The 23,586-nt window shown below is 39.3% G+C and overlaps 1 protein-coding gene across 2 annotated transcripts in view; it reads left to right on the top strand.

The window, feature by feature from the left end:
• Window positions 1-23,586, top strand: part of NBAS (NBAS subunit of NRZ tethering complex) — a 397,863-nt gene that overhangs the window by 212,568 nt on the left and 161,709 nt on the right. For both annotated transcript variants that reach the window (XM_037813443.1, XM_037813445.1), the window contains exons 36-38: window positions 20,008-20,175; window positions 22,503-22,616; window positions 22,887-23,010. In XM_037813443.1, the coding sequence (XP_037669371.1) occupies window positions 20,008-20,175; window positions 22,503-22,616; window positions 22,887-23,010 (406 nt within the window). The remainder of the gene's footprint in view (window positions 1-20,007; window positions 20,176-22,502; window positions 22,617-22,886; window positions 23,011-23,586) is intronic.

The following is a 23,586-nucleotide window of genomic DNA, read 5'->3' as shown; positions in this document are numbered from 1 at the left end:
GGAAGATATAGATGTGGTAGGGATGAATTCTTTTTTTTTACATGGAGAAGAATATTTGAGTGGGATCCAGTTTTATAAATTCTTAGTTCATGGGTGAGTATTTTCATGTTATGGATGACTTTTACTTCTGTATACAGCCTTTACATTGTACAGTGTCTTAAAATGAATTCTTGAATCCTTAGGGACCCTATGTAGCTATCATATGATGCTTCACTTCTGCTAGAAGCCCTCCCCGAACCCTGCCCACAGTTCATCTTATATGCTAACATATGGCACTTATTTCTTACCTAATTTATAGCATGGTCTACAGGAAATCACCTTATTTGCCTTTCTCTCTGATATGCTGTGAGTTCCTTAAGAGCAGGGTCCCTGTCTGAATCATCTTGGTAACTGTTGCCTAGCACATGGTAGACGTACCAGAAATACGTGTTCGCTGAACACACTTTGAGGGTACATCTAAAACCAAAATCATTTATCAAAAGTGATAGAGAGTAGGGAATTAAGGCTCAAAATGTACAGCATTTCTGTTTGGGACTGTGGAAAAGTTTTTGGTAATGTTTTGGTGATGGTGATGAAGGTAGCACAACATTGTGAACGTAATTGAATTATATATTTGAGTGTGATTAAAAGGGGAAATTTTAGGTTGTAAATTTGTTACTAGAATAGACATTAAAAAAACCCATGGAATTATATACAACACAAACATTCAACCTCATATTAAACCATGGATTATAGTACCATTTAAATGAAGTAATTAAGAAGTTGGGAATTTAAGAATACAACAAAAATATACTTAGTACACATCTATTTTTCCTAAATGCACATTTCTTTACCTGGGTTCAAGTATGGTAGGAGAGCCAAGAAGAGTTTGGAGGTCTCTAAAGCCCCTGAAGCAGTGTGCCAAATTTGATGTATCTGTATGTCTGTTTGTGACTTTATGTGTTCATGTGTGTGCATGTGTTTGTGCATTCATTTTTCTGGAGAAAGGATTCACATCTTCAGAAAATTATAGGGGTCCATGACTCCTGAAGATGAGAACGGTTAGATTGTAAACTTACCTGTCTTAATTGGTAGGTGAACTGAAGCAGAGTGAAATTTTAAAGTGACTTACTGCACGGGATATTTTTCTATTGCTCCTTTTGACAGGTGTTTCTAAAAAGTAACATTATCAGCAATTTTGAATTCAGGCAGAAATTTGCTGAAAGTAAGTGTTTTCTGTGGGGAAGTGCTTTGGACTATTTCAGGACATGTTGGAGGGGAGAGGGATAGTGGGTTGAGCTCAGCTCAAGCTGGCTTTATAATTCTCATCTAGTTTGTTATGTTCCACCAGCTCAGCTTGCAGTAGCAAACAGATTTCTCAGAAACTAACCCTTTTATTGTTGACGCCAGAGAAAGCTCCTGCTTAAATGTATTATTTGTCATAAGAATTATCAACAAAAATTGTTTCTGGGAACTCTGCTTGCCATGTGGCCCTGTCTGTGTCCCTGTGAGCCTGTTGGGAAATGGCTGCTGTTGTTGGCTTTGGGAAGTGTTACTAGTGCTCAGTAAGTGAGCTTTTGAGCTAGGTAACACACTTGACATTCATGAGATTTCATGTTAAATTTTCTGCTTGGAATTGTTGATTTGGTTTTGGGGATTAATCTTTTTCTGCCATTATATACCCTAAATTTATTAATAATATGCAACTCTGAATATAAGAAGTGCCAGAATAATCGTTTGAGGGGTAAATTTGGCCTAACCTCTTTTTTTTTTTTTAATCCCATTGTATGAAGCTGAAAGATAACTGTTTTCCTCATTAATGACTCTAGTCACAATATAATATTGGTAGACTATACCCAAATTGAATGCTTCTTCTGTGGTCCAAATGAGCCTTATATTTTACTTTCTCTTTTGTAATTCTCATTAGGCAAAGCTCTTATAGAAAATCCTTTTATTACTTGCATTTCTGGACCTGTAAATTTCATTCATCTTCTGAAAAAACTTTTAAGTTTTGTATGTTTTCAATTTCATATCTTGCGTTAACCCATCCATATGAACAGAAGTAAAGTTTAGGTTCATTTTATAAAATAGAATAATTGTTTATGACCTGCCTTTTCTGGTAGCTTTCAGTTGATTTGATTCACCTCTGAGTTAAGTTCTATTCTGCTTAAGTGTCATATTTCTTACTATGTTTATATATTTAGTTCTATACTTGAAGTTTCCAAAAATGAATAAAGATTGAAAGTGTGACATGAAATCATATTTGAGTAACATTTAGCTACTGAAGACACAGCATATTAAGGTCTTGAAAATTTACCTTCAAACATTTACACATGGCCGTAAAACCAGGCTTCTTACAGATGTACATGTTCTGGTTTGCTAAAGCTGCCAGAACGCAAAACACCAGAAATGTATTGACTTTTACAATGAGGGTTTATTATTTCACAAGTTTACAGTTCTGAGGCCATAAAAGTGTCTAGACTAAGGCATCAACGAGAGGATACCTCCACTGAAGAAAGGCTGATGGCATCTGGCCACCTCAGTCAGCTGGGAAGGTACTTGGCTGGTGTCTGCTGGTCCTTTGCTCCCATTGTTGCATTGCTTTCAGCTTCTGATTCCAGTGGCTTCTCTTTAAGCATCTGTGGGTTCTCACCTAGCTTCTCCAGGGCACACTCTGGGCTTCATCTCTTAGCTTAGCATCTCCAAAAGTCTGGGTCTGTGTCGGCTCTGGTTTCAGTGGCTGTCTCTGAGTATCTCTTAGCTCTCTTCAGAATGTCTCTGGAAGATGGCAGTAAACTAATTAAGACCCAGCTTTAATGGGTGGGGTCACATCTCCATGGAAACAACCTAATCAGAAGATCCTATCCACAGTAATTCTGCACCCACAAGAGTGGATTAGAAGAACAGGGTCTTTCCTGGGATACATAACATTTTCAGACCGGCACAGTCTACAATTCCAAATTGTGGAATAGGGCTTTTCACACACTCTCTGGATAGAGTTATAAATACACTTATCCCTGCCCTTGAAGAACTCACTGTCTACTTGGGGAGATAGGCAAACAAGCAAAAAAAATCATAATTTTAATATATTATGGTATATGCATTAGAAGTATGCATATAATACTCTGAGTTCATAGAAGATGGATAGTGCACTTACAGAATTTTACTTAATTACAGTAAAAATGTTATCTTTCAAGGAAAACAGAACACCAGCATCATGATCTTGGGTTAGGCAAAGATTTTTTAAATATTCAAAAAGTATTAACCATAAAATTAAAAAATGATAAATTGGACTGAGTTGAAATGAAGAAATTCTACTACTTAAAAGAAACCGTTAAGGCAATGCTATGTAATCCATAAAGCAGTAGAAAACACTCATAATATACATATCCAATAGGGGGAAGTGTATCCAGAAGATATAAAGAACCCCTGCAAATGTGTAAGGAAGATAAACCATCAGTGGAAGAAGGGGCAAAGACTGGAACCGACACTTCCCAGGAGGATGCTCAAATGGCCAATAAATGTATGAAAAGGTGTTTAACATCGTTAGTCATCAGAGAAATGCAAGTTAAAACTACAAAGAGATGTCATTACATACTCATCAGATGAATGAAAAAACAAAAACATGTTGGCATGGGTATTGAGCAACCAGAACTCTTGTAACTGTTGGTTAGAGGGTAAATTGGCATAGCCACTTTTGAAAATACTTGGCACCATTTTTAAAATCTGAACATAGGCGTACACTGTGCCTTAGCAATTCCATTATTAGGTACATACCCAGGCATCTTCACCAAAGGATAATTACTAGCATGTTCAGAGCCACGCTGTTTGTATTAGCTCCAGATTAGAAGCTACCCAAATATATCATACTTCAATAAAAAGTTTTAAAAAAATCCCTGTGCCTGGGCAAAGGACCGGAGGAGCTGTATATACATACGGCAGTAATTGTTTTGGATCATGGGACCTGTGAATAAATATTATCTTTTTTCTCCTACTCTTCAGGACTTTTAAAACTGTCTTCAGTGAGTTTGCATTAATTTGTAACACAGAAGGATAAAAACTTAAATAAATATAAACCTAACTGCACGTATTTGTTTGTGTGCACATGCGACATTGCCCGGGTGCCAAAACCCTGCAGAGAAGAAGTGGACTGCACATTTTATAGCCAGATCAGGCAAGGGAGAGAGCAGACACCCCCGGGCCAGCTGACCATAGATGGAGGGCATATCCAAGGAATCTGATTCTCAGTTCACTTATCTATCAAATGGGAACTCTACTACCTACTCTGCTGAGTTATTTAAAACTTAGTGATGACCATAGGAAGTACCTGTCTTAGGACCTGGCCCGGAATAGACCATAAATGGCAGCCATGATCATTGTTAAATTTGTAAACAAGATCCCTGCGCTTTACTGTTGATAAACAATGTGTCTTGGTTATTTTTTGCCTGTCCCTGTGAACCCAGCCCTCTGCTACTTCTTCCTCAACAACTTCCCTTGCTCACTTTTGCCTCCCCTGTATCTCACCTCACCCAGGGAGCCACTCACGTTCGCCTCTGCTCCTGACTGACCTTCTTCTTCTCCTTCCAGATGTTCCCTCAGACCCAGCCTAGTCACCGTGTGCTTTGTTGGGTGGTTGGATTCAGGGTCCTTGAACTGCTCTGCTTATCTGACTTACCTTATGCCCTTTTCACCTTTAGACTAATCAGAAATAAAACCACTTGAACTTGATACATGAATTCAGATGGAAAACACCCTGTGGTGACCTCATTCTGTCCCCTCTGTCATTGCTTGAATTGCTTTGAGTTTTCTGAGCACTCAGACTAAGAAACCTAATACAACCTCGAGCCCTAACTGGCTTCCTTGTCCTTGGAACGATATTTCTAAAACACGAATCTGACTGTGAGATTTCCTTTGCTCGGAGTCTTTCCTGGCTTCCCTCCTCCCGGGATCGCGCTGGGGCTCCCGCGTGGCGTGGGTCCCGGGTCCCGGGTCCCGGCTGCCGGCTGCGGCCTGTGTCCTGCGCCCTGCCTGCGCGCCTGTCCGCCGCCTTGACTCGCCCCGGGCTGATGCTGCTTTGTTCCAGGCCCCCTGTTTTTATGTAAGTTGCTCCTCTGCCTGAAATCACCTTTTCTTTTGCGTCAGCCCTAAATTTTTTCCGCTGAAATCTTACCTTCTCTGTGAAGTCTTCTGTGAGTGCACCTCCAGGCAGGGGAGGTGTAACTTCTCTCTTGACGCTCCCACGGGACTTTGTGTGTGCTTCCGTTTCAGAGCTCGAGGTTACTGTGGAATTGCTTGTCTGGAGCTCTGCCTCCCTCCCTAACTCCAGAAAGTCTTCTTCCTCACTTTTATCACCTCCCTGTTTTGTCCTGTGCATGATGCAGGAGACCCCAGGTTGCTCAGTGACTGTTTCCTGGGTAGGTGGATGAATTACAATTTGTTTCCGTTTTTTGTTTTTTTTTTTTTTAACTTTTTTTTTTTTTTAAATTTTTTTTTTTTTTAATTTTTATTGAGATTGTTCAGATACCATACAATTATCCAAAGATCCAAAGTGTACAATCACTTGCCCCTGGGTACCCTCATACAGCTGTGCATCCATCACACTTAATTTTTGTTCAATTTTTAGAAATTTTTCATTACTCCAGACAAGAAATAAAGTGAAAGATGAAAAAAAGAAAAAAAGAAAAGGAAACTCTAAACCTCCCCTATCCCTAACCAACCCCCCTCAATTGTTGACTCCTAGTATTGATATAGTACGTTTGTTACTGTTTATGCGAAAATGTTGAAATACTACTAACTGTAGTATATAGTTTGTAGTAGGTATATAGTTCTTCCCTCTATGCCCCTCTATTATTAACTTCTAATTGTATTGTCATACATTTGTTCTGGTTCATGAAGTGATTTCTAGTATTTGTACAGTTGATCATGGACATTGCCCACCATAGGATTCAGTTTTATACATTTCCATCTTTTGACCTCCAACTTTCCTTCTGGTGACATATATGACTCTGAGCTTCTGCTTTCCACCTCATTCACACACCATTCGGCGCTGTTAGTTATTCTCACATCTTGCTACCAACACCCCTGTTCATTTCCAAACATTTATGTTCATCCTAATTGAACATTCTGCTCATACTAAGCAAGAGCATCTACATTTCTTCCACAAGGCAGGAGGGAGAGTCAAAGAAGGTAGAGAGGCAAAAGAAAGAGGAAACAAAAAAATGACAGCTAGGAAGCAGCAAAAGGAAAAATAACCTTACATCAAAGTAGAATAAAGAATCAGACAATACCACCAATGTCAAGTGTCTAACATGCCTCCCCTATCCCCCCCTCTTACCTGCATTCACCTTGGTATATCACCTTTGTAACATTAAAGGAAGCATAATACAATGATTCTATTAGTTACAGTCTCTAGTTTATGCTGATTGCATCCCTCCCCCAATGCCTCCCCATTTTCAACACCTTGCAAGGTTGACATTTGCTTGCTCTCCCTCATAAAAGAACATATTTGTACATTTTATCACAATTGTTGAATACTCTAGATTTCACCAAGTTACACAGTCCCAGTCGTTATCTTTCCTCCTTTTTTGTGGTGTCTCACATGCTCCCCATCTTCCTCTCTCAACCGTATTCATAGTTACCTTTGTTCAGTGTACTTACATTGTTGTGCTACCATCTCCCAAAATTGTGTTCCAAACCACACACTCCTGTCTTCTATCACCCTGTAGTGCTCCCTTTAGTATTTCCTGTAGGGCAGGTGTCTTGTTCACAAAGTCTCTCATTGTCTGTTTGTCAGAAAATATTTTGAGCTCTCCCTCATATTTGAAGGACAGCTTTGCTGGATACAGGATTCTTGGTTGGCGGTTTTTCTCTTTCAGTATCTTAAATATATCACACCACTTCCTTCTTGCCTCCATGGTTTCTGCTGAGAGATCCGCACATAGTCTTATTAAGCTTCCTTTGTATGTAATGGATTGCTTTTCTTTTGCTGCTTTCAGGATTCTCTCTTTGTCTTTGACATTTGATAATCTGATTATTAAGTGTCTTGGTGTAGGCCTATTCATATCTCTTCTGTTTGGAGTGCACTGTGCTTCTTGGATCTGTAATTTTATGTCTTTCATAAGAGATGGGAAATTTTCATTAATTATTTCCTCTGTTATTGCTTCTGCCCCCTTTCCCTTCTCTTCTCCTTCTGGGACACCAATGATACATACATTATTGTACTTTGTTTCATCCTTGAGTTCCCGGAGACGTTGCTCATATTTTTTCATTCTTTTCTCCATCTGCTCCTTTGCGTGTAGGCTTTCAGGTGTTTTGTTCTCCAGTTCCTGAGTGTTTTCTTCTGCCTCTTGAGATCTGCTGTTGTATGTTTCCATTGTGTCTTTCATCTCCTGTGTTGTGCCTTTCATTTCCATAGATTTTACTAGTAGGTTTTTTGAACTTTTGATTTCTGCCGTATACATGTCCAGTGCTTCCTTTACAGCCTCTATCTCTTTTGCAATGTCTTCTCTAAACTTTTTGAATTGATTTAGCATTAGTTGTTTAAATTCCTGTATCTCAGTTGAAGTGTACGTTTGTTCGTTTGACTGGGCCATAACTTTGTTTTTCTTAGTGTAGGTTGTAATTTTCTGTTGTCTAGGCATGGTTTCCTTGGTTATCCAAATCAGGTTTTCCCAGACCAGAACAGGCTCAGGTCCCAGAGGGAAGAAATATTCAGTATCTGGTTTCCCTGCGGGTGTGTCTTAGAAAATTGCTCCACCCTTTGATGCCTTGGGTCACTCTGCTTTTCTGCCCAGCAGGTGACGCCTGTTAGCCTATAATTCTTGACTGGTGTGAGGAGGTATGGCCCTGTTCCCCCAGGCTCTGGGGTCTGGTTCTGAATGGAAAGGGCCCACCCCTTTCCTCCTAGAGAAGACAGACCCCCCCAGGGGAAGGTCATTAGCATTTCAGTGGTCTCGCTCTCTGCTTGTGCTGTCTCCACCCTTCTCTGCTTCACAGCCCTGGAAACTGAAAATGACTGGGGCTTTCTCCACTGAGCCGAAAAAGAAACAGATAGTCCCCTTCAGACCCAGTCCAAGGCAACCCTCCGGCTCTCCCAGGTCAGTCGTCACCCAAAGCCTCTGTCTGTTTTTTGGGGCTGCGTACCTGTAGTGAGCAGTTCACGCTCGCTACTTAAAACCCCAGTTGGAGCTCAGCTGAGCTGTATTTGCTTGCTGGAAGAGAGCTTCTCTGTGGCACCATGCGGCTCTGCAGCTCGGGCTATGGGGGAGGGGGTCTCCCGACCTGGTTCCGCAGGTTTTACTTACAGATTTTATGCTGTGTTCTCGGGCATTCCTCCCAATTCAGGTTGGTGTATAATGAATGGATGGTCTCGTTTGTCCCCCCGCAGTTATTCTGGATTATTAACTAGTTGTTTCTGGTTTTTTGTAGTTGTTCCAGGGGGACTACTTAGCTTCCACTCCTCTCTATGCTGCCATCTTGCCTGAGTCCTCCCAGTTGTAGCTTTTTAAGGAACACAGAAGTATAGCCAAAAAATTGAAAAACTTACTACATATTGTATAGTGTGTGTTTGGTGGTGGGGGGGGAGGGGTGAGAATGAATGCATTGTTACTGCATATTCCTTCTGAGATGTATTTCTGGCAAAGAACTACTTTCAAAACTGTTATTCCTGGACGTCAGAGACACACAGCACTGGTGCCATTGAGAGTTTATTTGGGGAAAAAAACCTAGAAGCAGAAAGAAGCAAGGTTCACATGATTTCCAAAGCTTTCAATAGCCAACAGAGAGGTGTGCTTAAGCCAAATGTGGTGAGTTATGCACACAATGGCAAGTTGTCCGGAAGGGAGTGGGGGTGGAGGTGCCGTGTGCTCCACCGTGTGCTCCACTGTGTGCCAGCAGAAGCTCCTTGGCTGGGTGGTGGCCTTAGAGGAGAGGAGCCTCTGGGGCTCTGGAGCCAAAACACCTTGTTTCTGTTGACTTAGGTCAGACCTGATGAGGCAGCTACCCATTGTAAAGAAATTAAAGAAAAGAACTCTAGTAATCTCACCACTAAAGCAACTGTTGTGTGTGTGTGTGTGTGTGTTCCTCTCCAAGTTTTATGCATACCACACCTATAGTACACCTTGTAAAGTCCTGCACACGCTACCGTTCAGGAAACAGTAGCTGTTGTTACTGTTACTACTAAAGAAAGAATAATATTTGCCTGTCTGGGCCTTTCCACCTTGTCTTTTCAGAAGTGTTGGCTTATGAGCTTAAGTGTTTCTGTCTCACTGTCCTCTCCACAAAGGAGGATGAAGGACTCTCCTGATTGCTGGAACTGTGAGAAAAAGCGAGAGTGTGAGGCTTAGCCTTACCTTCTTCCCTCCTGGTTAAATCTATCAGCAGAATGGGTGCATTCTGCTCTGGTCTTTGTTCTTTGTGGCTAAGCACATGTGGATTATTACTGTTGTTATTTTGTGGTACTAAGGCTGTGAAATCTGGTGTGTATTGTACATTAGTAGCACATTCTGCACATCTGGCCACAGTTCACTAGCCCCATGTGGCTGGTGGTCCCCTAACTGGACAGCACAGGTTAGAAGCAGTTCCGGAAGTCTCTTTTACTCAGTTTCCCACTGCTGGATGGATACAGTGATTTACAGTTAGATGTATCTGCCTTTAGACCAACTCCTCTTTGAGATGGTTACTGCAAGATACAAACTTGAAGGAAGGTTTTAGAAAGCCTAATGAAAGCCTTAGGTTTATGCCATGTCCTCCATTCCACGTATGTGAGTAAGAAAGATGATATATTTTTCTGATCTCTGATTTCCTGCCTATATTTCTTTCTTCCTCTCTTTTTTTAAAAAATCAAAGTTCAGTTATAAATAACAGAAAGTAATCTAGCTGGTGTAAGCTGAAGGGGATTTTTTTTTATGGGGAATTGAGGAACTAGGAATTCCTTGCAAGGACTGGGAGAGCAGGGTTTAGCCACACTTCCAGGAGAACTGGAGCAGCATTACAGAACTGGCCTGCTAAGGGAGGTGTGACCTGCTACAGGAAGTGGGAATTCAGAAAGCTACTGGCTTAGTTGCTTCCAATGTTCCACTGTGTCTGTCAAGGTACAAGCCAGCCTATGGAATCCCGCACCTGTCCTTTAACCCCACAGACTAGGGTATGGGCCCTGGGACCTCTCTTACTAAGCTGCAAAAAAAGCAGGAAAAATACTGCTTGCTATTAGAAACAGAAGAGATAGAAGTGTGGTATCTACTAGAGTTCCACCGTCGAATTTCATGCTATACCTATTTGAAGAAAACAAGATCATACATGGAGCCCAGCTGTATGGGAGTCTGGAGGATATAGTCTTCAGGTCTTCAGCCTCGAGCAACAGTGAGACAACCCTTGAGGGGGTCGGAGAGGAATTGAGTGAGTCAATCCCAGTGTCTGCCACAGTCTGAAACCCAGGAGAGGCGCTGGCTGTTCACCGTAAAACCTTAGACAGTTTTTTTTTTTTTTTTTTCAAGATTGCACTTACAGTATACGAGCAATTTAACAGCACTTTTCCTTTCTTAATAGGTCTATTTTTCTATGTTAGCTGTTTTCATAATTACATAATATTAAATATTGCATTGAGATAGTGTTTGTACTTTTCCTAATGTCCAAAAATCCCAAAGGAAACACAATTTTTTTGAGTATTAAAAGCATAGGTTTAAAAATCTTATGGAAAACCTTAACCTCAAACTGGGTATATTTAAGCATTTATTAATATAGCTTAAAAACAATTCTCCTTAGAAGTAAGAATAAAATTCACACTGGTTTTCTACAGACTATTAAGTATCCTGACATGGTGTATTAATTTTCTATTGTTGCCCTAACAAATTACCACATACTTTGTGACTTAAAACAATGCAAGGGTATTATCTTACAGTTCCCATAGGTCAGAAATTGGGTGGGTGGGTGGGGGGAGGTGTTGACTGGGTCTCTGCCTAGTCTTATGTGGCCAAAATCAAGTGCCCATGGGACTGTGTTCTTTTTTGGAGGCTCTCGAAAGTAATCCTTCTACATGCTGATCAGTTTGACAGAATTTAATTCCTTGCACTTGTAGGATTGAGGTCTCCGTTAGCCTTGCCAGCTGTGAACTGAGTGTTCTCAGTTTCTAGAGACCACCTGCATTTCTTGGTTTGTGGTCCCTTGTTGCTTTCTTCTGTCCTCAAAGCCAGCCGTGATAGGTTGGGGCCCTCTCAGGCACTTTACTCCCCAGTGCATCCCTCTGACATCCTCTTGGGCCCTCTGCTCTAGAGCCCATGTGACTAGGTTGGGATCATCCAGATAGTTCAGGGTAATGTCTCCCTCCCCAGTTCTGTGCCCTTCGTCACTTCTGCAGATAGCTGTTTACCAGGCAACGGAACAGACTCGTGAGTTCCAGGGATCAGGGTGTGGGCATCTTTGGAGGCTGCTGTTCTGTCTCCCACACAGGACAGCCGTCAGTCTGATATAAGGCATTCCGCTTGCCCTAAGTATCTTGTAATGTGATAGCTTCCTGAGTTATTGATTGGTTACATGACTTATTGTTCTTGTTTAATTACTCAAATAGTGTATTCATTAATGGTGTGATGTAGAGCTAAATAGTCAGATAAAACCATTCTTCTACTAGAAGTGAAAAGACTGTTGAAATTGAAAGACTAGGCCTCAATTGTTGTTTCTTCTCACTGGGATACTTAAGAAAAGATAAACAGAAGTAGTCGGACACTGAACCAAAAACTTTTTTTTTAATATATAAAACCAAAAACTTTATTTTTGAATTTCATTTTTATAGATGCATTGGGGAACAAAGTAATATTTTTCTTTGATGAAAAGCAGATGTAGTGTTTGTCATTTGTATTTAAAAGACTCTAATGCATTGAAATTTTTCTCAGCATGTAATCTCTCAAATTAGTAAATGGGAGTTAGGTTTTTAGCTGATTGCTTTAAGATTGGCAGGAGGTGCCACATATAAACCTTTTAGACACTGTTAATCACGCATTTGGATGGAAAACAATGCTTTTTACTTTTTAATGGTGCTTTGTCTGACTTTTCCACCTTTGGGTCACAGAAGCTTATTCTAATGAATAATTTATTTCTTAATTAATCTGAGTAATAAATACTTGAAACTTTTGTCAAAGAAACAAACATGAGCATCTCATTATTGGGATATTAGATTTACAAAAAATAAAGAACCCCAGTGTCTGCTTTATAAATAGTTTTGAAAGGGATTACTTGACTAATATACTGTGTGGTTTTTTTTGTTTGTTTTGTTTTGTTTCCCCCAATTTTCTTTTGTAAATGATTCAGGGAGGAACAATATGCTAAAATTAGACCAACGATAAAATAGTTTTACAATCCTAGTAAAATAATGCATCCTTGAATATATTTCCTAGGTATAAAGACAATTTATACTAGTATCTCTCATATTAAAAACAAAACAAAACTATAAAACTTCATTGCTTTACAATTATGAGAGGAGTAACCATTTAGGATGTGGTTAATCTAAGGGAAACCCCCTGGTTAAATTCTCCTTTCTAGGCCTGAAGTCCCCTTACATTCACCATGAAATTAATGGGTCGGGATGAAATCCACAGAAATCAACCAACTACAACTTCTGAGGAAATTATTCTGAGAACTGAGTGCATTTTTTTTTTCAAATTTTTTTTCACATGTTAAAACAAGTGGAATATGTAATACTTCAAAAATTCATGTGAGAAAATTCTATTCCAAGATGTCACAACTTGCTAATTAATGTTGCTGCGGAAAACCAGAAGATGGCATCCCTCTTCTATTATCTTCAAGTGATCTAATGGATTCATGAATGGATTTTACTATCACCAATGATTTCCATCCCAATATAGGTTATAGAAGAGGTCAGAATATCTAGCCCGTGTTAAGGAGATTCTGGAAATGGTAAAAGCCCTCTGGATATCCTCCACAAATTAAGGTTTGGGATGATCAGATAGGTTTAACCTAGAGGATCCCAAACTTTCTTGTATCATGGCATCCTTAAGTCTCAGTTTCTTTTTTCATGGTGCCCCTAGGTGAGAAGGAATACCTAATAATTTTGTTTAAGTAGTTGGGGACAAACAATCTTTAAAAAGTGTCTATATCCTAACAAGCATTTGAAAACACAGTGCGCATCTCTGTACGTGTCACTTACTAACAGGACGCGAGCACCTGCTGGGCTCTGCTCAGCTTCTCGAGCCTCAGGATCAGTGTGGATGCCACTACCCTCACTTTGTGTCCTACGTTGACTTTCTCATGGTGCTTGCTTTTTATCACAGCAGTTGCCCAAAACCAATCTTCACAAAGATATCAAGCAAAATGTAGGGCCACCGAATGTTGAGACTGTGACCCACTTAGAGCTGGTCATTTGCATGGTGTCCGGCTTCACTGGGTTTCCCTAGAAAAGTGTTCACTGTTCCTCAGCACCCCTGTTTTCTGGAGTGCCCTGGAGTGCCTTGAGGCACAGTTTGAGATTTACAGGTTTAACCATTTGAAGGTTGGAGAGAAGAAGTAGTCTCTGAATGAGAGCCGAATTTATGTCAATATCCCAGTGGTGTGTAGTGTCATCCTGTCTAGAGCATAAAGGTGCAGAAAACTAGTTCTTCGCCTGGTGTCTTAGTTTCCCAGGGCTGCCGTGAGAAGTGGGCACACCGGGTTCAACACCAGGAACTGATTGTCTCTTGGGTTTCGCGTCTGGAAGGCCAGTGTGGAGGCGTCACCAGGCCGCACCTTCTCCCGGAGGTTGTAGCGTCCTGGGGACGTTTGTCCCTGCACCTCCTCTGCTTCCTCCCTACTGACTGCTGAGAAGGGCCTCAGGGGCATCCGAGTGAGGCCCGCCCTGATGCAGATAGGATCTGCTAAGGTCCTGTTTATAAAGGAGTCCGCACCCACAGGGCGGGGGCTTAGGACGAGGCCATGTCTTTGAGGGGGTGAGTCATTCCACCACAGCTGCAGCCTAGGCCTCTTGGCACCCTAAAAGTTTGCCTCTGATTTTTTTCTATGTTCTTTTTAACCATCTCTAGGGAGGTATAAATGATCTACGGTAAACTACACATGTTTAAAGTGTACCATTTGATAAGTTTGCCGTATATATGCACCTGTGAAACCATCAACACAAGAGAAACATACATGTCATTTCCGAAAGTTTGCTCCCCCTTTGCAGCCCCTCTTTCCTGCCCCTCTCTGTCCTTCTACCCCCGGCACTAGGTAATCACTCTCAGTTTTCTGTCACTTTAATCGGTTCATTTGAATTTTCCAGAATATTATGCAAATAGGATCATACAGTATATGTCTTTCACTCTGCATAATTATTTTGAAATTTGTCTATCTCATGGCATGCATTAATTGTTCATTCCTCTTTATCTGTGAGTAGTATTCTATTGTATGGCCATACTACAATTTGTATATCCGTTGACTTTGATGGATATTTGAGTATTTTCCAATTTCTGGCTATTACAGGTAAAGCCGATATAGACACTCAGAGACGAGTCTTTTGTGAACATATTTTTTCCTTTATTTCTCTTGGGTAAATACCTAGGAATAGAATAGCTGGATATTTTGGTAAATGTAACTTTCACTTTTTAAGAAACTGCCAAACTGTTTTACAAATGGTTGTGTCGTCTTGTATTGCCTCCAAATCCTTGCCAAGGTCAGTCTTTTTGTTTTTGCCATTCTGCTAGGCTTGTTTATGTCATTATAATTTTAATTTGCATTTCCCTAATGAATGACTAATGATGTCGAGCATCTTTTCATGGGCTTATTTGCCATCCATTTATCTTCTTTGGTGAAGTATCTGTTTAAATTTTTGTCATTTTTTTTTATCGAGTAGTTTCCTGTTAAAGTTTTATGTATCTTGCCACTAGATATGTATTTTGAATGTATGTTCTTCCAGCTATGGCCTTTTCATACTTTTAACAGTGTCTTTTAAAGTTTATAATTTGGATGAAGCAGAAGTTTTTGATTTGTTGTTGTATGAATTGTGCTTTTGGCACCATATCTAAGAAATCTTCTATAACTCCAAATCACAAAGGTTTTCTCCTATGATTTCTTCCAGAAGATTTAGAGTTTTAAGCTTTACGTTTAGTTCTTTGCTCACTTCGTTTATGCTGCAGGTTGGGATTGAAGTCCTTTTTTTTTTTTTTAATGGATATTCTGTTTTTCCAGCCCCATTTGTCAAAAGGACTATCCTTTCTCCACTGAATTTCCTTTGCAACTTTGTCAAAAATCAGTTGTCCATATTTGTGTGGGACTATTTGTAAAGTCTTTTTTTGCTCCATTGATCTATTTGTTCTGTCTATAATACCACACTGTTTTGATTACTGTCCTTTTGCCTATTTTGAGTCCATTGCATTTTCATATGAATTTTGGAATCAGCTTGTCAAATCTAGTAGGATCAGCACCATCCATTACCAGAACGTTGCATCACCCCAAACAGAAGCTCTATATCAATTAAGCTTTAACTCCCTGCTCCCCAGCCCCATGACTCCCAACCCCAGGTGAGAACTGGCATTTTTTAAAAATGCAATTTTATTCAGATATATTCACATGCCATATAGCCCATCCAAAGTATACATTTGTTGGCTCACAGTATCATCACATAGTTGTGCATTCATCACCACAATCAATTTTAGAACATTTTTATTACTCCAAAACAAGAAATACCAATAAAAAAGAAAACCTAAAACATCCCACATTCCCTTATCCCCCCCCCCCCATTATTTTCTTTGTCTTTATTTCATTACTCATTTACCCATACAGTGGATAAGGGGATTGTCAGTCACAAGGTTTTTACAGTCACACGGTCACATGATAAAAGCTATATAGTTATACAATCATTATCAAAGATCAAGGGTACTGTATTACAGAGAACTGGCAAATTTTGTTTAACAGGGGTGAGTCTTCCAACCCGTGAACACTGTATATTTCTTTCCTTATTTAGGTGGTGGTTCTAGTTTGCTAATGCTGCTGGAATGCAAAACACCAGAGATGGATTGGCTTTTATAAAAGGGGGTTTGCTTGGTTACAAAGTGACAGTTCTAAGGCCATAAAGTGTCCAGGGTAACACATCAGCAATTGGGTACCTTCACTGGAGGATGGCTGATGGTGTCCTGAAAACCTCTGTTAGCTGGGAAGACGTGGCTGGTGTCTGCTCCAAAGTTCTGGTTTCAAAATGGCTTTCTCCCAGGGTGTTCCTCAAAGTGTCCCTCTTGGCTGTAGCCCGCTGGCTGTTTCTGTCTGAGCTTATATAGCGTTCCAGTAAACTAATCAAGGCCCACGCTGAATGGGGGGGGGCACACCTCCATGGAAATTATCCAGTCAGAGTTATCACGTACAGTTGGGTGGGTCACATCTCCATGGATGCTGAACCAATAGGCTCTAGCCCAGTCCACCTTAACATGTCTGCGCCCACGAGAATGCATTAAAGAATGTGATTTTTTCTGGGGGACATAATATATACAAACTGGCACAGTCGTCTTTATTACCTCTCAGCAGTGTCTTGTCATTTGTTAATAAAAACAATTTTAATTTTATTGTTTCAATCTGAATGCCTAATATTTTCCTTACCTGTCACAGAGGCATAATGTACAGTGTTGAATGTAATTGGTGAGGGCAGACAGTGTTGCCTTGTTGTTGATCTTGGGAGAAAGCTTGCTGTCTCCTTCCATTTTGTATGACGTGAGCTGTAGGTTCCTCATAGATGGCCTTTAGGAGGTTGATGAAATGCTATTGTTTTTCTCATTTGATAAGAACTTTTCTTTTTTTAAATCAGGAATTGATGTTGCATTTTGTTAAATGATTATTCCACATTGAGATGTTTACATATAGTTTCTGTTTTTTAGTCTATTAGAATATAAATTACATTGATTAAAATTTGGATGTTAATTGTGGTATCTTTTTTTCTTGTTGATTTCAATTTGCTCACATTTTGTTCAGAATTTTTCTATCTCTGCTCATGAATTTTCCTGTAGTTTTTTGTTTGTTTGTTGTTTTAGGTAATGTTTTTGTATTGTTCCTGGGATAATGCTGTCATTATAGAATGAATTTAAAAGCATTACCTGCTTTTCCATTTCTGGAAGAGTTTGTGTAGAATTAATATTATTTCTTCCATAAATATAAAGCCATCTGACCTGGAGTTTACTTTGTGGGAAGATTTTTTACTTACAATTTCAATTTCTTCAATAGAGAGCAAACTAGGTAGGCTATTATTAGTATTTTTGAGTGACCTTTGATAGTTTGTGTCTTTCACCGAGTTATCAAATTTGTTGACATAATGTTGCTCATATTATTTCCTTGTAATTCTTTTAATATCTGTAAATTATATAGTGATGTCACTTCCCTAATTTGTATCTTCTCTCTAATTTCCTGGTCATTGTGACTAGAAGTTCATCAGTTCTTTTCAAAGAACCAGCCTTTTAATTCATTGATTTTTCTCCATTGTTTCTCATTTTTCTATTTCATTGATCTCAACTCTGATCTTTAATATTTCCTTTTTTGTGTGTTTACTTTGGGTTTAATATGCTCTTTTCTAGTTTCTTAAGGTGGAATCTGAGGTTATTGATATGAGACCATTTTTCCTTTTCAACATTGCTATTTAGTGATATAAATCCACCTTGAAATACTATGTTAGCAGCACCCCCCCCACTCCAAATTCTGATATGGTTGATTTTCATTTTCATTAAGTTCAAAATATTTTCTACTGTTCCCTTTAATTTCTTTTCTTCAGAGACAATTTGATCTATGGTACTTACTTTTCCAAATATTTGGGGATTTTTCAGGAATCTTTCTGTCACTGATTTCTAAATTGATTTTATTGGGTCATAGAGCATCATTGTATGAGTTGAACGTTCCTTATGTACTGGAAAGAATATGCTTTTTTTCTTGTTTGGTGAAATGTTCTATGTCTGTCAGTTAGGTTATTGTGATTATAATGTTCAAATCTTTAGTATCATTCCTTATTTGTTGATGATTCTATCAATTATTGAAACCTACTGTAATTGTAGCTTGGTGGGTTTCTTTTCACAGCTCTATCAGTTTTTGCTTCTTGTATTTTAAAGTTCTGTTATTATGTGCATATGCATTTAGGATTGTTATGTCCTCTTAATGAATTAACTTTCTTATCATTATTAAATGACCTTTTTTTTTCATGGTTGTATTCTTTGCTCTGGAATCTACTTTGATAGCAATATAGTCATTCCATCTTTCTTTTATTAGCGTTAGCACGGTGTATATATTTTCCATCTTTTTCTATTAACCTATTTTTTTCTTTATATTTAAAGTATATTTCTTGTAGGTAGCATATAGTTGGGTCTTGCTTTTTATCCATTCTTGCAGTCTCTATCTTTCAACTGGGATATTTAGACCATTTATATTTAAGTGATTGTTTATATGTTAGTTTAAAATCTCTCATCTTGGTATTTGGTTGTTATTAGTCCCATTTGTTCCTTATTCTTGTCTCCTTTTCCTCCTCTTCATCCTCTTCTTTTGCTTTCTTTTGGATTAATTGGATTTTTTAAATGATTCTTTTTATTTCCTTTTTTCATGTATTAAGTATACCTATTTGTTTTGCCCTTTTTTTTTTTTAGCTTAATGGTTGCTTTAATGTTTATGGTGTACATTTTTAACTGATCACAGTCTAATATTTAGGTGGTATTATGCTATTATATGATTTGAGAACTTTACAGTAGTATACTTCCATTTATACCCTCCTGTCCTTTGTGCTATTATTTTCATATAATTTACATTTATTTATGTATTAACCCCCACTGTACATTATGTTTATTTAAGCAATCATTTACCTTTTAAATAGATTTAAATAACAAAAAAACCTCTTGTATTTTTACATGGTTGCCGTATCTTGGGTTCTTCATTCTTTTGTGCAGATCCATATTTCCATTTGATATCAATTTCTTTCTGCATAAAAAACTTTCCTTAACATTTCTTGTAGTGTGTCTGGTGATCATGAATTCTTTTGTATGTTTGAAAATATCTTTATTTCACCTTTGTTCTGAAAGATATTTTTTGCTGAGTATTTCTAAGTTGGCAGCCTTTCCTTTGAGCCCTTTAAAGATGTTGCCCCACTCTCTTCCCTGGAGAGAAATTTGTTGTCAGCATTGTCTTTATTACTCTGTATGTAATATGCCTGTTTTATCTGGCTGCTTTTAAGGTTTTTTTCTTTATTATTGGTTTGGAGAAGTTTGATTATAATGAGTTTCGGTGTAGGTTTCTTCATGTTTTTTTGTTCTTGGTGTTTGTTGAGTTTCTTGGCTCTGTGTTTTCTAGTTTTCATCAAATTTGGAAAATTTGGAGCATTGTTTCTTCCAGTATTTTTTCAGGACCCCTACATCAGGGTCTCTAACTGCACGTATATTGACCTACTTGAAGTTGTCCCACAGCTCACTATCTTACATCTCTATTTAGTTACTACAGTGGCAGAGTTGAGTAATTGTGACAGAAGCTGTATGGCCTCCAAGCCTAAAATGTTTGTTCTCTGGCTCTTTAAGAAAAAATTATTGAAGCTTTATCTTAAACATTCTGTCTTTGGATCATTCTTGTGACTGGGAAAGAGAGAGAAAAGAGACTCATTCTAGCGGTCATTTGTTTCCTGTTAGGTGTTACACGTGCTCTCCCTTGTCCAAATTCCTGGAGTTGGTGTTACCTTCCTCCCTGCTCTTACCCTCCCCCTTCTCCTGTTCCTGTTTTCTTCCTTCTTCCATTCAGCGTTATTTACTGAGGCCCTGCTACGTGGCTGCGCCTGTTCTTGGCTCTGGGGAATAGCGATGAAGGAAACAGCCAAACTCTTGTTTTCCTGCAGCTGACATGCTAAAGGGGAATAGGTTGGTAGACAGCAAACAACTAAACAATAGAGAAGCCAGGGAATTGAAGAGTGTGGTAAGTATTGTGGAGACTGTAAAGAAGGTTGATTTTTAAAATTTACATTTTTGTGTTTTATATTTTTAAGCAGTCACATTATCACTTTCTTATGACAAAGCACATGTTTGAATCTTGCCTTTTTTTTTTAAACTATAGGATGAAGTAAGTCTTGCAGGCAGGAATTCAGCTGACTTCTTGCACTGGACCACTGCTGCCACCATGAAAGTTCTTTCTAACACGACAGCCACCACCAAGGCTGTGCTGCAAACTGTCAGCGACGGGCAGTGGTGGAAGACATCTTTAAGTTACCTTCGACCCCTTAGAGTAAGTAACGCATTTAAAAAATGAATTTTGTGATTTATGTCAGTTCATTAGCACTGCACTGCTCTTCTTTTCAGTTTTCACTGATTTTTACATTTTTACATCTTAATCTTCTCTAGATTATTGAAGTAATCTCTTAAGAAATCTGGCCCCCCCATCAGCTAGGCAATGGGAACCCCCAGGAGTGCTTGCAGTGGCCACTTATACAGGTTTAGGTGAGGTATGGTTATATGTCAGAATTACAGTTTTGTGAGACAAAAAGGAAAATGATTTTATTAATATTTACTTGCTTTTGCTGTATTCCTCCAGGCTGGTAGTCCAGAGAGCCAGCTGGGGCTCCCAGAAAAGAGCACAGTTTAATGGATTTTTAATTCTGTTCTGAAAACAGGTCAAGACAGAGAGTAGAGCAGTTGAATTTTGCTTTCTGTGATGCCTCAGCCCTTTGCTCCTCCTCTCTGTATTCTCACACTGCAGTCCTTTAGTGTTAAAACTAGAAAAGTGAACTGGAGGAAACAGAACTATTTATCAGTTCTCCCCAGACATTCATTGAGGATTGTATTTATTCGTTCATTCAGCAGATACTTAGTGTTAAATACTATACTGGTTACTGGAGATAGGCTGGAGTAAGACTTCAGTCTAACTCCTTCCCCTGTGGAAGTCATATTCCAGACGGGAGACAGAGAAGTGAACAAGATGTTCCATGATGGAGTGGCAGTTGGTCATAAGTGCTATGAAGATAACTTTTGCAAGGGAAGGGTGGTTCTGGGGGGAGGAAGTTCTGTTTTAGATGGGGAAGTTGGGTTCCTTTAGAGGGGAGTCGTGTTGAGCAGAAACACGATTGACCCGGGTGGGATAGGTGCGAAGCCCTGAGGAGGGGTGTGCTTGAAAACTTGGCGGAGTGCAAAGGAGGCCAGTAGGTGAGGACAGACTGAGCGAGGGGAAAAGGAAGGAGATGAGACCAGAGGGGTGGCGGAGAGACCAGTCGTATGAGGCCTTGTGGGCTGTGGAGAGGACCACACATTTTATTCTGAGTAAGATGGAAAGCTATTGGAGAATTTTAGGCTCTGGAGTTGCCTTATCTGACTTGATTTTTAAGATCATTTAACTGCACTGTGGAGAACTGCCTTCTGGGGGTCAAGAGTAGAAGCAAAGAGACAGATCGCTAGGACCTTACTCCAGATGAGAGGTGAGGGTGGTTTGGTCCACTGTGACAGCCGTGAAGCCCATGGGAAGGGGTTGGTTTGGGGATGCATTTTGTAGACCTGATGTTGGACTGGATGTGGGTATATGGGAAAGAGGAAAGCTAAAGATGAGCTAAGGATGGATTAAGAGCCCAAGCAGTTGGATGAATGAAGATGCCTTTTATTGAGCTGCTATATGCTAGGCTTTGGGGTAAGTCTCCTGTCACTGCATGCATCACACTGCATTAGGAGTATGGTTACTTTTCTGTTTCACCTGTTGGACCTTGTACTCTTTGAGAGCTTATGTCTTAGGTAATACATAGTATTTAATAAATGTCAGCTATAATTTTTATCATTTGCTGCAGCATCTTCATTATTTCTCCATTCTATGCTTGGCATAAAATAAGTACTCAGTAAACTTTGGAGGAATGAGTGAATGGCTGTTACTCGACTCTTTCAGTAAGGAGCTTTCCAGTCTACTTAAGAGAGCAAAACATAAGTTAACCATACCAGGGATACTAGAGTAGGTCTTGAAGTCACTTGTGGGCTGGTCATTGTGGAGGAGGTGGGCATAAGGGAAGGAGCAAAATGACAGCGTCTTGCCTTGATCTGGTGGGTGTCAGTAGATTAGGTCTGAACTGGGCCAGTACCCTTATTGTGGGGGAAGGGCTTAGAGGAAGTTGGACATGTAAAGCAAATCAGTTTGACTGGAGTGGAGAGTTTGTAGACAAGAATAGCAAAAGATAGCATTTTGAGACACATTTGGGCCCAGATTGTGGAGCACCTTTACTGTAATTCTGTTTAGATTTTATGCTGTTGGCTGTTTGCAATGTTGAACTACTAGGAGGTGTTTGAGCCAGGAGCAATATGTACAAAATGAAGTTTTAGGATGATTGCACTGGAGCTTGGCTGCTTCTGTGCTCCCGCTGTGTTGATGTCAGAGTGACCAGGAAAACAAGCGAGCTCTGCAGAGTGGGGTCAATGTGCTGTTCTCAGAAGCTCCGTACTGTTTCCAGTCTCTGTTGGGAATCCAGGTCCCTCTGACACTTTCTCTCTCTTTAGATCTTAAAAACACATTGAACAATATCTCCTATAATCAGCCTTCTCTCCCCTTTTTTAATCTACTATTCTTAACTTTGTTCTATTTAGGGGCAAGGATTTAGTGGTGCTTATCAAACAGGAATTGTAGCCAATGAAGGTCTAGAAAAGCAAGGATGTCATCCTTTTTATGAGTCTGTCATCTCCAATCCCTTCATCACTGAGGTAAGGGGACTGTGCTAAGGACACAGATTTAACTGTCAGGCTTTTGTGGGTATTTTAGTATAAACAAAACTAAAGTTTTCCAGAAAATATACATTCACTTTGTTCTTAATCATGTGATATTACTTTGCATTCATTATGACATAATCACAAGATTAAAATGTAGTTTAACATTTTATGTAAAATAGGATGTTTCAGTAAGTGAGAAGTTACTCAATCACCAGAAAACATAATATGTCACTCTACTAAATCATGTTTGCCTCTTTTATTTAGTCTGAAGTGACCTATGACCCCTATCAGCACATCCCAGTGGAAAGCTTCGCAGAAGTGTTGCTGAGAACGGGGAAACTGGCAGAAAGTAAAACTGAAGGAGAAGAAGTATTTCCACCGACAGAAGGTAAGAAAGCAGATTGTGGACAATGTGTAACACTTATTCGGAGAACAATTGTAAAAAGTAAGAATGTGTGAATGAATAAAAGTTAGGAAAAAAAAATTTTTTTCAGTAATTTTGAATTGTGTAACTTGACATAATCATTCGCTCCTTTATTTGTTTATTTAAAAAATGATTGAGCACCTACTATTTTCCAGATACTTACTAATATTGAGGATTTAAAAAGAGTAAATAAGATATAAAGAGAAGATGCCTGTCTTTAAGTTGCTAATTATATAAAGTGAGTCTCTTAATGAACAGTGTCCAGTGTCAATAAATATTCATTTCTTTCCTGTAAGAACACTTAAGTGTTTGCTTCATAGAATGTGTAGATACATATAGCATTTTAAGGATTTTTTTGTGTGGCAGCATATCTAGCCATGTAGAATTTCTTGAAAAGAAATGTAGACAAGTTTACCAAACACAACTTTTACTGTGTATTTCTTTGTCTTTTACCTCTTTACTTCTTTTCAAGGTTCTAGGGCACTTTTCCCATTTTCTTTCCTTTCCCTCATGCTGCAAAGGCTGCTGTGGCTCCCCTAT

This window comes from Choloepus didactylus, chromosome 20 (genome assembly GCF_015220235.1).
Source record: "Choloepus didactylus isolate mChoDid1 chromosome 20, mChoDid1.pri, whole genome shotgun sequence".
Classification (NCBI taxonomy): Eukaryota; Metazoa; Chordata; class Mammalia; order Pilosa; family Megalonychidae; genus Choloepus; species Choloepus didactylus.
The sequence above is the reverse complement of the archived record's forward strand: the minus strand, read 5'-3'. Positions and strand labels throughout refer to the sequence as shown.